General features: G+C 32.5%; 1 protein-coding gene across 1 annotated transcript; it reads right to left on the reverse strand.

The window, feature by feature from the left end:
- Positions 1-12,303: 12,303 nt before the first annotated feature.
- LOC144835542 (nectin 1b-like) lies at positions 12,304-13,707 on the reverse strand. Its single transcript, XM_078690621.1, has one exon. The coding sequence runs from the start codon at positions 13,705-13,707 to the stop codon at positions 12,304-12,306; it is 1,404 nt and encodes a 467-aa protein (XP_078546747.1).
- Positions 13,708-14,221: the final 514 nt, after the last annotated feature.

Below are 14,221 nucleotides of genomic sequence, written 5' to 3' on the forward strand. Positions count from 1 at the left end.
TAATAATATCAACAAAAGTGCATACATCTTTTCATGTTTTAATGATACTTTCAATGATACTTTGTTTTTTTGTATTCATTATCCTTTTTTAAATTTCATAAAGCGTTCATGTTGTTTTAAATCCATCAAAACAGTTTTGGTTATTGTATATATGCATAATTTTAAAAAAATCTTCAGAAATGGATAGATACATTTAAATTACTTCACAAAAGCAAAACACTATACAAAACAAAACGGAAACAATTCAATGTTTAGAACGCCCTCAATAGGAGTTTGAGATAATTATAACGGTCATAAGAAAAGGATTAAAGCTATCATTATATTCAGCATACTGTTGTTTAATATTATTTGCTATTGTTGCATTGCAGTCGAAAATACAGTACAAATGTTTTATAAAAACAAATAAAGCCGAGGCATTCTTTATGACAATGAGTCATAAACACCGAATATTACCAATATCATTAAAGTTAGCGCTATAGGATTATCTTAGACGTTCAATCCCATTATTTGCAAAAGCGCTCAAATTGTTTCTGTCGGCTAGCAGATTTTAGGAGGCTATCTCCAGAAGAAACAGAATAAATATTATTATTGTTATTGTTGCTATTCTTATTTTATTTGGAGAAAAATGAATATGTATTTTACAACTGGAAAAAGGTTAAAGCATTCCCTCATTTTAATAATGCCTAGTTGATATTCTGTTAATTTGTATATTGTGTTTTTTATATTCCTATCCTATGCGTTGCTGATGTATGTTTATTATTAATAGCCCTCTATCAAAAACACGAAAAATATAATTATCTAGACAAGCTTAATAAATGGAAACAATTTGATTACATTGATTTGGTAACAGTATGTTAGCCACATTATCATTGCTGGAGATTGGAGCTTAAATCGGCACGTTAAGTCTGCTTTAGAAACTAACTACTAGCCCAAATGTTAGGTTATGTACTGCATTTACCTAACTCTAATGTTTTGTTCTCACTTTTCCCAACGCAATGATGCACGCGCAACGTAAGCGAGTTGACTAATCACAGGCGACTGTTCGGATGGTTCATCGCTTTTGATTGGTTTAATTATCTACATTGCGCTACATTGCGCCCTACACTATACATAATTATATCGTTTAAAGATTGCGTTGTATCAATCATGAGTTTATATGAGTTCAGTTTTGATTAATAAACATATCTTTATGAGTATGAACTTTGTATTGTAATAATTAACAACGTCAATTGGCGGCTTCCTGGTAGGCATATTTCAAATTCATGTTCTGTCCTATGTTATGAAATTATGGCATTTCTAATTGGCGGCATTGCTTGATTGCGTTTGACGAATTAAATTGTTCTGTTTCCATTATAGTTAGTTATGATTGTTAACATTGAGATTATGAATGTGATCATGTTTTACTTAAAATCATTAACATCTATGACTGTATAACGTTAACGTAACATACACTAATGGCGTTTCACAACGAGATTGCTAACCGTACATTCGAATTTCCACACTGTAAAATCATCATTAAATATTTTGACAACAGCGATTTGGTATTTGATTGATGTCGTGCATGGTTTATTTCAAATTACGCATGGTATTGTTATTAATTTTTATATCAATAATACAGATGCCGTAATTCCCGCCTGTGGGGATCATATTCAAAATGAAAGCAAGGTAATCAATCCGAGATTACAAACACTCGCCATATTATGTCATCTATAGAATACCATATTAGGTAAATCTTTACATTTTCTACATCCGAAACCCCGGAAAAATCATCGAATTTGTTCATATAGAGTGACAGAATAACTGATTGATCATGATAAATCAGAAGATGTTAGGATTATATTATGGCCTGCTATTCAAATAGCGACAGTAGTCTTATAACATTTTTATATAGTATTCATATTAAAATAAATATAATGTAGGCCTATGTACAATTATTTATGAACGTTATTATAACTTTAGCCACACTACAAACAATTGTAATTTAAGGTGTGAAGGTGGTTAATAAAGGACATATTTTACTTAGGAAATACTTTTGGGATTAAACATGATAGGCAAACTATTGCATTATGAGATTTAGTGGGTATCAATACTAGCATATATACAGAAAAGCCGACTTTTATCTTTATAAATCAATAGAGATAGATTGTAACTGCAAACAGTTCTGTCATAACTTAATTTTCATTAATTAACGCTTACGCATCTGATGCTTTAATTTCAAAGCCATAAATACTTAGTCACTAGTTGGAGGTACACACTTAATTGGTGACAGTGGCTTAGGCTGCTTCTGTGCTTTCCTCGCAGCTAGTGACTATGATTTTATATTTTCTTCTTGCGTCGTGTTTGCTTAATTTGTACTATATTTTGTAAAATATATATTTTTCCTGAATAAATAATAATAATAATAATGTATACTGTCCGTGTTGTTGAATTTAGACTTGGGACAATACCCACCCGGACAATAACCACTAGGACAATACCCACTCATCATGGCATCTGCTATTGTTATAGAGTTCGGGGTATATGACAATGTCAGGTATTGTTTTTTTGTTTTTTTTTATCAACCTTTAAAATAGAATGTGATTACAAGTGTTACTTCCTATTACACGCCTTTGATTTCCTTGGAAATTAAATTCAGTGCCCTCCATTTGCAGTAATAATTTAAATATCTTTCTTATTTTATCATCCATTCTGTTTTGATTAAATTAATTTAATATATATCTTGGTGCACAAACAATTTTGAACATGCACTAATTTCATATATGACAAACCAAAAATCGATGTGAGAAATGAAACAATCTTAAATTATTTTCATGTACAATATACTTATACGTTTTGATTATTATATTGAGGTATCACATTAATATATGTATTTTTAATGTTTAATAAATTTGACTTTATAAAATATTACGATGTTACGTATAATGTTACTTTACGATGTTAAGATAGATATTATATTAATTTAATCGAAAATAAGAAAGATATACTTATACCGCACAGACTCCTTTGCATTGTCACACAAACCTCCAACCATGGACCTATTATAGGTCCATGGTATAATGCCCTGGTAGTTATTGTCTCGATGGTTATTGTCTGATTTGCTATTTGGCACATACTCTTTTATGCCATCGTTTTCGTCAGTCGTCGCTCTCTTGCCAAATATGGCCTCTCATTCTGTATGAAAACAATAAATACACTGAATAAGACCTTGAAATAATTTCTATATTGATAATTACATATAGAATATATATACAAATTACTATTTGGTAAAAAGAACACATATTGCCGTAATGTAAATCAAAGGTTTAGATCTAACCTGTTTCAGACCAATTATTGCAGGCCCTTTTGCGCAGTTATTAAAATTGCACAACACAGTTAGAAATATAGCGTGCTTCCTCCATGACGAATTAAAAACTTCATTCGTTCAGCAGTTTATTATTAGATTAGGCTGCAATGTAAGTCCAAATATAGGACCATAAAAGTTAAGCGTATACCTGTGTGTATATTACAATACACAACATTACATAAACATCAGCTGACTCGTTTCTATAGGATGACTTGCAATAGTCAGTTGCCGAATCCAAAAAGGTTACTTCATTGTTCCTTTTCCTCATCTTGTAACCTTCAGGGACAGTTTTCTATATAAGGACCATCTTTGCTGAATGCACTACCCATCGGAATCTGAAACCCAACATAATTTAATATTTGTGAAGTTCGACTAAAAAAATATCTCACCCCTAAATCTGTTTTGGCTAGACACTAACCTTGAGGTTTCGAAATGTTTATATGTATATTTGTATTAGTCTATTTTTCCCCCTTTTTTTGTTATTCTATCTCTTGTGTTTCGTATTTGTATCGTTATCGTTTTTTAAGTGTTTAGGGTCTCATGCATGTCAGCCTCAGCTGTTTTGAGTCACCCTCAACAAACAAAGTTTAATAAACAAGGCCATTATACATGGCTGCAGTCGCGTGCTCAAATTTGAGTTAGTGTTTACCGACCGACCATCCGACTATCTGATCGACATAGTGAGCTGTAGAATCGCGTTGGACTAAAACTAAAACAATCGGGTGCATAAACCATGGACCTACATATTATAGGTAAACAATTCCTCGTCTCTCCCTGTCGCACTCCCATTCGCTTATCGTTTAACTATGACGGAAAATTGTGTTCGGAATCTTCACACAGCTGCTTAAGCAATCAAGTTGGCAAAAAAAAAACCATAATTGCTGTATGGTGGATCGTAAAATTGTTATTGCCATTGTTCATGTTACAGGTTAAAGGGATATTTCATGTGTAGGCCTTAGTATCGGTTGCGTATTTATAAATATGTGTCTGAATTACATTATTTCTGGTTTCCCCTTGTATGAAATATTACATGTAATGGACTGCACATCACTTTTTTGTTTAATAAAACAACTACAGCGACAAATAAAAAATTAGCTTAGATCTACAGATAACAACAGAATAAATTATACTATACTATACAGACATTATGATTAAGTATTCATTATTGTAATTTCACTAATTTAAATGAATGTAATACTAGGCCTATAATTGTGTCGGATAACAATAAAAACAATTATGAATCGATGATTAAAAAAAAAAACAGATTTCTTATTCTTAGCGTTAATAGCCAACATAAGCGATTTGTACAGCAAGACAAGATGGCAATTCAAGTCGAGTCACTTATGACATATCTATTCATTTAATATCAATTGTTTATACTGAAGACATTCCAATTGGTAAGTGATAATGTCTTAATTGTAAAATATGCACATCTACCCTACTAAACAAAACAAAACACAAATAAATGATACAGTACCATCATCAATCTCAGAGTATATCATCTATTTCTAATTAAGCGTCACATTTTTTATTTGCTACTTGATGTTGATGCCTGGAACTTAATTAAAGTGTTTCCAATGAACACTATTATTGAGATGACTGACCCAGTTCGATATTTCATTAAATTCTTTAGATAAACATGAGTTTGAAAGTGATTTCGAGCTACTAAATATAAACAAAAATGTGGATAGTAACACGCTAGAAAAATGAATTACAAGACTCATTTCAGATACGATAACCATTCAAATTTGATTTTAATTGAATGGTGTATGTTACCGGCTGCACGAAAAAAAAATGGTTATACTAGTAGGCTTGGTAGGCCTATATGGCGAAGGTTTAAAGATATCTATACATCACCAATATTCATTCAACCTGTTTATTCCAAGGCCATGTGTTGTATTGTCTTGAAATTACAACAAAACCATTTAAAAGTGTATTGTCCCCCTGAAAACTAAATTCTTAAAAATGCTGTGTTAAATATGCTGTTTTAATGTTACATAATAGTTATCGACTTTGACCAAAATTGGATTTCAAATTATTATTTACCTGAAAAGATGTCATTTAAAGCAAAACTAGTCAATTGGCAGCCAGCCATTGGTTTTAGTTGAATTTAACCATTTATTTTGTCATTGTATAAGTGAAAACATTATTTGTTTTCGTGGTTTTTTTCTGCAGAAATGATTAACTGTGATAAAACTGCAAAATAACATATAGTCTGATTTAATTAATCTTCATTTTTCATGTTTTTTTGGGGTGACAATACATCTGTAGTGGTTCTTCATAATATATTATAATATTCAACCATCATGCCTTTAAATTACATATTTGTAACTGAACAGCGTCACCCTAATGAAATCATAACCAAAGTCACCTCCCTTGGCCTATTGTCCTTTTTTTGTAAACAATTAATTGTTTCCAGGTCTTTTGTGTATTCCTTTGTTTTGATTTTTGTAAAGGTGGTTAGAATCCCTCAGGAAATGAACATGCATATACACGGACAAACTAGCACAGTATGAATAGGAGTTTGCACTAGGCGTAAACATGTTGTCTGGTGTTTGATACGCAAGTAAACGTGTTAAAAAACACACAATTAAATGTTTGAAATAACACCATGACCGTGCTGCCCTCAGCGGTCTAATTACCTAACTGTGTTGCTATGATTATGAAAGACAATTTCACACTTAATTAGTACGTATAGTTATTGAGGTTTACGCTTCAGAATAGATTGATCATGGCCAGGCACTGTTAATTGGTCCGTCAGCTAATGTCTTTGGAATCCGGTAACAGCAAATTAAAAGGCAGTCTGTGTTTAGTCAATAATTTCTCATCATTGTCTTTGTTTCGCACGCAGCAGGGGAACCATTTACTTTTTTTAAAATCCGACGCGTTCACTCGCTTTCATTTTAAAATATCGATATGATTTTTAAACAAGTTGTAGTGATTTTGAAACTGAACGATTTTAGACGACCCATTGTTATTCAAAATATTAAACGATAAGCTGGCTTGTTTTATTAGCTAACCATGCTATTGTGCTAAATCATTTCGAATGCAACGATTTCGTTCTAAAATAATATTACCATAGTATTTTCAATTCATATTCAGATATTTAAATGTACTCAGATACTCGCAATGGCATTTGATATCGTGTTTCAAATTAGCTTAAACAGATATTAATAGAGAACACGATTTAACGATGATTTTAAAATAGTAAATCTGACATTGTTTTCATAAGAAAAATATAATTATCATACATTTTAGCTGATTGTTTGTTGTAGGTATATAACAGTGTACAGATTTTGCGTATTGAATTTTTATTGTTCAGTTAGGCCTATAGATTTAATCACCATGTTAGTGCAGTCTTTGATGGCCACAGGGAGAAGAGTAAAATGTTGTCCTTTAAAGCTATAGCGGTAATATGGAATTTAATCGAGAGTTTTTAGTGAAACAAAATTATATGGTTTCAAATAAAAGCAAGGAAGTGTATTTATATTCGTTAATCACTGTATTACATAACATAATGTGGATTAATTAAATTTCCTATTAATGTGTAACATCATTTTATGGACGATAAAAAGAGAACACATTATTTTATTTGTTGTCTCCCCTCAGTGACATTTATCAGGGGAGGTCGTCAGAGTGGGCAGAGGGGACGTGCCTTTCCCCAAACTTGTTGTGGAGTATAGTCAAATAAGTAACAAAAAAGATAATATAGAGATAACATAGTATACATTGAACAAACAACTAAAGCAGTGGATTCAAACTATGATTAATAGTTTTATAAAACATAACTGAATAGTAGGTCCCAACCATGACATTTCCTCCATGAATTAGACATACTTTGTATAGATATTGCTAGTGCCCTAAAGCACGAACATTGACCGTGCAGGAGAAGAAACTCGTTATTAAAATTACATAATATTGATTAATATCCACAACTAAAATAGTAGCATTAGTATTTTATTCATGCTCGTTAAATAATTGGTTAGCTTAAAGTTCAAACTGTCACAATTAGTTTTAAACAATATTATTGAAGGAGAGACTCTGAACTTGGATACATTGCCTATAAGCTTGTTGACGTTACGCTACGTGAGAAAATACTGTCCATCAATTCACATCCTCCTCGAAATCTTGGTTCCCATTTGGACGCAACATAATGACGTAGGTGGTGTAAACGCGGGTGAGTTGACTAATCAACCATAGACAGTTCGGGTGTAGACCATTGCGTCGTGATTGGTCAGATTACTTGCGGTGCGTTTACGCGTCCTTGCTTGACGTCTAAGTGGGAATCAAGCTTTACGAGTTGCGACGTACACAAAGCAGAAACAGTTGTTGAAAAACATCTACGGCACCGTCCTTACGTCATCGTATGTTTCCACTTGTGACACGCAAGGTTATGTTCCTACGACACGGTTACGTCAAAGTCGTTGCATATAAGTGCTTGTGTTGCGTTCCAGTGTGAACCTAGCTTTACGGTGAACGACATTGATAACATACACTGTAATGTTTTAAAAGCACTCCCTTAGTTCAAAAGATAATTGTTGTAATGTAAGTTGGTCTTTGTTGAACCGGGAGTGTTATATTAACTATGATACGACTGAAACATTAATAACTTAACTTGCTTTCACCAACATCGCAACAAAATAAAAAACAGGAATGTTTAAATCCACGTTTTTGTATTAGTGGTTTTTTTTAAATGACATTAATCACCGACATTAAAACATTGTGTTCATAAATGCCGAATAACCTTGTTTTTTTAATATTATATCTAAAGAATGATTTAATATTGAATAAAAAATAACAGTATTATCGATATAATAATAAATATATATTTTTAAAAGATGATTTTGATGAAAAAATGTTCTTGGTTATAATCATATATTTAGAACTTTCCATAATTTGCAAAAATAAGGAAACGAAAAAAGCTGATACCAATATAATACGGATGGATAATCTATACCTCGGAATTAATGATCATTAGGATCAGTCTTATTCCAAATTATGCGTTTAAATTATGCAAAATCACCGGGGGTCGCACAAGAATAGAAATGATACCATTAGAGTAATAATTAATAGGTCTTCATCAGAAACCTGGGATTACAGTCGACACGTCTCATTGCTCGGGAATGCTTAATATTCAGCGTTAAGTGCCTCAGTCCTGAGATCTAACGCTGGCTTTCAGCTTGCCTGGATGCAGTTTAGCACGTACTTTCGGCTTTAGCTAATTTTGGTTTCGCATTGTTTAATGGAAAACTATTCATTTTATTATTATTAATAATAGCATTCTTGTAATGATGAGCATAATATTTTCCCAATGCACGATAATGAGATATATTGAGGGGATTACCATATACGATAGTAAACATAGTCTGAACAATGATAATATCAACAAAAAACAGCAACACACGCTACTAGTTAGTACTATACACATAGTATAATCATAATTTCCATGATTACAATAACAAAATAAGAAGATACTTTTTTTCATAACGAATTTTGTAAAAAAAAAAAAAAAAAAAAACAAGATACCGTATAGTACCGTGGCCGCATTTACCAATCACATCAGGGAAGAGTCTATACATATTAAGTATTTCACTTTACATTATTTCACTACTTCACAAATAAGGGTTTTGGAAATAATATTAAACTGTTTGTTTGAATTGTTTTATCTCTTAAATAATTTGCGGGTATATTCAGCGCAGTGCCATAAAATAGAAATAACAGTAGGCACCTAACAGATAGTTCAAATAGCAACTACTAAACATGTGGTGTTTGGGCCAGTTGAAGAACATGAAGCGAAAGAACTATTAATGTACCCATTTATCCATCTATAATCATGCTAATTCTGTTTTATCTTCACGTAAAAGGTTTATATAAAGCTGCCTATAATATCACGTTGTCTGAACACATGACGCCGATGGACTCATATCGAAGTTCTAAAAGTGTGAAAATGTTGGGGATAAGAAGCGTAAATACACACTGTAAAGCATCTACTTAGTTGTTAATAGTATTCTACGTTTTGCATTAACGCTTTTTGGCGTAGTTATGCAGGCTCAATATAAATCTGCTAGTTATTCCATTGTTTGTTTTGTTTATGCATTAGTCGTGTGCTACGAGTTCATTAGCAAAGGTTGTAGGAAAGTATATATATACAATGTAAACAATGTACAAACACAAATTGTATGAACGACGGTCTTATTGACATAAATCTAAACTGACTCACAAAAATCAATAATTGATTAATGACGATTGTAAAATTACTGTTCTAATCCTTCTTTACGATTACGTATATTTCAATTAACTTTCCAATAATATCGCATACGTGATAGATGATTTTTTTTTCCGTTTGTTTTTTTTACGGATACGTGTTGGTTATTATCATGGAGTTATAGCATATGTTGTACCTCCATGATTGTTATGATGTCATTGAAGTCTGACGACAAAACATTACCGAGAATTCAAGCTCCCGGATGTATTAATTACATTATGTATGGTTGTGAGAAAAACAATGCTGAAAGAGACGAGTGGAAAATGAATTAATACAATAAACTTATCATTGACAAAATAAGGCCCGATTTCAATACTGTTGATTTTGTCTGTACCGGTACACTGCTGTAATTAGTATGTCATGCAGATGTATGAATTAACGGTCGATAACAAACCCGGTTATTGACATACATGCATCTTGAAATTATTCCTGGACCTAGCATGTGTATGAACATCATTATATCATTTCCATAATCCGATAATGAAGGCACAGATTAGTAAAGTTCAATGAATAAGTAGTCATTATATTGAGCATAAATTTCTTGATAATAATAACCTACCTAATTATAAAGAGAATGAGGCCGTTACAACACATGGTATAAGTTATTATTATCATCATCACATTTTATTATCATTCGTCATTATTATCATCGTCAAATAAGCTATAACATCATTAGTGCCATCATCATCGTCATCCATAAATATCCTCAGAATTAGTATTCACATAGTCGTCAATGTTATGAAATATAATACAAATAATGAATGTTTATGATTTCAGATAGTGATAGATGAAATTATATTTCACGATTAAACTACTTAACGTATTATTGCACGCCACGTGACCCACAAGCGTCCAATCAAATGAATTTATATCATCATGCACGAGCGTTATAAAAACCATCAGTATTGTCATAATCAACATCTTTTCAGATGATGCGGCCTATGTTAGAAGTAGGCCTAGACCTACAGTACGGTACTGTAAACGTTTCTCGACCAGTGCTATTCAGACACAGGTAAATTAATATTAAAACTAAAATCGTGACGAGCGACGTCTAAATAATAAAGATCGACGTAATTCGGATAAATCGTCTAATAATTAATACGACCATGATTCCAATTAAAGATCTCTAGGCTATAATAATATTTTGCATATCTAAATAAAGCTCAATTTATTAAAACAGCAGTGATATTGTGTTTCTTAGTTTCGCTTAAGGCATCGCATCACTTATTTGGCCGTTGATCAAAATGTTATTGTCAGTTAGTATTATGATCAGTGTTTTGCCTTGATTAAAGCAGATCATTAGCTAGGATTTGAATATTCCGTTATATTACCATTATACAAAGTTCCCATGGTTTCATCAAAGATTTACTAAATAGTGACATTACTGATTAATATTACGGTATTACAATGTATGTTTTAATCGTGTGTCATTCAGTGAAGACATTATAATCAAAAGGCATACTTTCTGTAGAAATAATGTAGAAAATAACAATAATTGTTTTGGCGTAACATTGTGAATTTTGAATATTCTAAATATGTATTGCTCTTTTTATGTTAAACCTTTAAATGAATTATTCTCCAAGGCAATAATTATACACTATTCAATAGTTAATTTTACGTTAAACGAAATAATAATAATATTATTCCAAATCGAAAAGCACCATCTTTTTTAATAATAAAACTTTATACCATACAAACAAAATTAATGTTATACTGAATTTTAATTTAACTATAATTACATTGGTTATAGAAAGAGAGTAGTAAAATATAGCATGCTCTCTAACATGAGTCTTAAAATGATGACTCGTCAATGGTCACGTCCCAGATTGTATTGATCGTAGCGATCGAACTCGTAAGATGTTGTATGATTATCTAGCCAATACTTGGAGTTGATTACACATCCTACACACGGAGTTAGAACTTGCTTGTAGGCAAAATGATTAAAATCAATTTGACAATTTTAATAGCAATGCAAATTCACCATCCTACAGGAATGCCAATATTTATAGAGGTAGGGCACTGTGCTATTTACAATTGCATTCGACAGAGTTTAAATGCCGTCCTCCTATCGCAATCATCATCTCGCATTGCTATCATCAATAATATAAATTTACTGTCATCATTTGCGAAAAAGCATCGTGAATGGTTAAACATTATAATTAACAGTAATCAACAACTAGTACGAACGAAATCTCATTTTAATAGATGCGAAATACGCATAACACATAACTCAACAGACGTGAATAGAAAGAATAATCATCACACTTAATGAAATACTGATTGTAGACAGAGCAGCACATTTATAAATCTAGAGCAACTCAGCTTACATTATTGAGTACTAGATCGGATCTTACAGAAATATTCGTGGTTGACTACAGATGTTTAATAATTCTGTAGTCATACAGCCTGGCCTGATTCTATAAGTAGCCTGGATCTAGCTAGATTAAAATCTCATAAGTCATAAATGTTCATTAATTTGAGGTCAACTCATGTCCTCATAAAAGTATCTCAAAATTATTTAAATATAGTGTATTAACTTTTATTTAGATGGTCATTTGCGCGGCGTTAATAATTAATTATTTTCATAGAAATTACTATATACATTTTAAAATGTTGCATACGAGTTATTCTCAATAAAATATATGCATTTAAATTATATTTAACATTTAGGCCTAACTTTTGTTTAGTTATACTTTTAAATGTACGTTGATCGTCTTCCATATGTTCCGTAACCAGTATATGATCCATAAGCTGAACATGCTGATTTTCTACTTCCAGAAATTTCTGCATAAAACGCAGATTCACTTTCGGCTTCTCCGGGTACTTGTACACCTACAGATCGAACCCACGTCATCCCATCGGGAAGGCCTGGTAACGGAGGCATTATTCTATCCCTAGGCTCAAAATATATATCTGGCTGAGCAATTATTCTACCATCTGGCGTCATTACACGTTTACGTCCAAACATATGTATATAACAAATTGGTATTAGAAGAAGGAATAGAAAAAGCACTGAGCACCCTCCAGCCAGAGCAAGGATAAGAGGAACTGTAAAAGCTAGGCCTTCCTCTCCATTTACCTGCTGATCTGCTGGGTCGTACACTGACCCTGTTGTGTAAGTCTTTAGTTGAGGTGGGTTAATTATTAAAGTTACATAAGCAGACGAAGAACCAACCGTATTACTAGACGTACATATCACTTTGGATTCATTTAGATCTTTAGTTGCCGCAAGTATTCTAAGAATCTTATTGTTATTCTCAAATTTTAGTCGGTTAGGATCAATGTCTGGTTCAAATTTCCAATCGTAACTTGTAGCATCAGGATTCGCGTCAGATTCACAAAATAGTACAGCTTCTTTTCCTTCATTAATATCTGTTCCATCTGGTATTGAAACTCTTGGTTTGTACAAAACATTTATTATTCCAGTAGTACAGTTTACCTGAAAACTATCGTCGATTTCAGTTTTAACTTGACAAGTAAATGTAGCCCGGTTATCGTTGAAATTAGGTTTAAAAGTGTAACTATAATATGTCAATTCATGTTCGTTATTGTTTTCTTGAAATGTTTGTAGTACCGTGTTGCCTCGTTTCCATGTGACAATAGCAGGAGGGTTAGTTTTCTCAACGCCACATATAATAGTTGCCGACAATCCCTCTGGGTATGTATCCTCTACGCTTAAACATATCGGTTTTTTGGGAATTTCATTAACTGTTAAATAAGCTGAATCTGCAAAGTTGATGGTATCACCGTTTACCACTGCACATGCATAATCAGTTGCATCTGATCGTTTGAGTGTCTTTATAGTTAATCCATACCGACGAGTTGCTTCGTCAAAATCAAATATATATCGCAATGGGTCATCCACAGCTTCTCGAATAACCTGATTTAGATTAGATATTTTAACCCTTGACCGAAACCACGCCAATTCATCTCCCTCGTTCAAGTCTTCTTGATAGAGGCAAAACATATAGGCACTTCCTCCTTCTTTGGCCTCCTGTTGTTCCGGGTTTGTTGAAAACGACCCGGAAACAACTACCAACGAAGATACCAGGTATACACCAATAAAAGAGAATAAGTCACAGTTTGATAGGTAAAACATTGTGATTCTTATCTAAACTAAACTGAACATTTTATTACAAAATCACTATCAGCCTATGTCCATATTCAATCAAAGAACTAGAATAATGAGTATAAAAGCCAACTGCCATCAAGGTGCCTACTAACTTGTGTAAGCCGGTGAAAGAATAGTTAAGGCTGGTTGAATATATCTAGCACTACAAATGTCCTGAAAGTACCGCCACGGCCTTTGCTTCGTTCGGTGGACAAAATCTTCAGTCGACAAAATTTCAACAAAAAATATTTGTTTGTCTGCTCAATCAACTGTGGCAAAATAAATTCAACGCTGATTCATCAACTGTTCAGTATTATGATAGCCATTATATTTGATGTATTCTGAAGCCACCTGCAACAAAAGTGTTTGTTGTTTTAGATTCACACCCTTACGTTTGCCGACACCGTGATGTATAATAATACCGAATTATATGAGCATAAATATTTAGACAAGTTATGCACAATGATGATTAGATCTAAATCCGTCACCGAACATACGTTAG

Source organism: Antedon bifida, chromosome 2 (genome assembly GCF_963402885.1).
Source record: "Antedon bifida chromosome 2, ecAntBifi1.1, whole genome shotgun sequence".
Lineage (NCBI taxonomy): Eukaryota > Metazoa > Echinodermata > Crinoidea > Comatulida > Antedonidae > Antedon > Antedon bifida.

What these genes read in the sequence shown, in the direction of transcription:
- LOC144835542 (XM_078690621.1), bottom strand. Translation starts at nt 13,707, where the DNA reads ATGTTTTACCTATCAAACTGTGACTTATTCTCTTTTATTGGTGTATAC.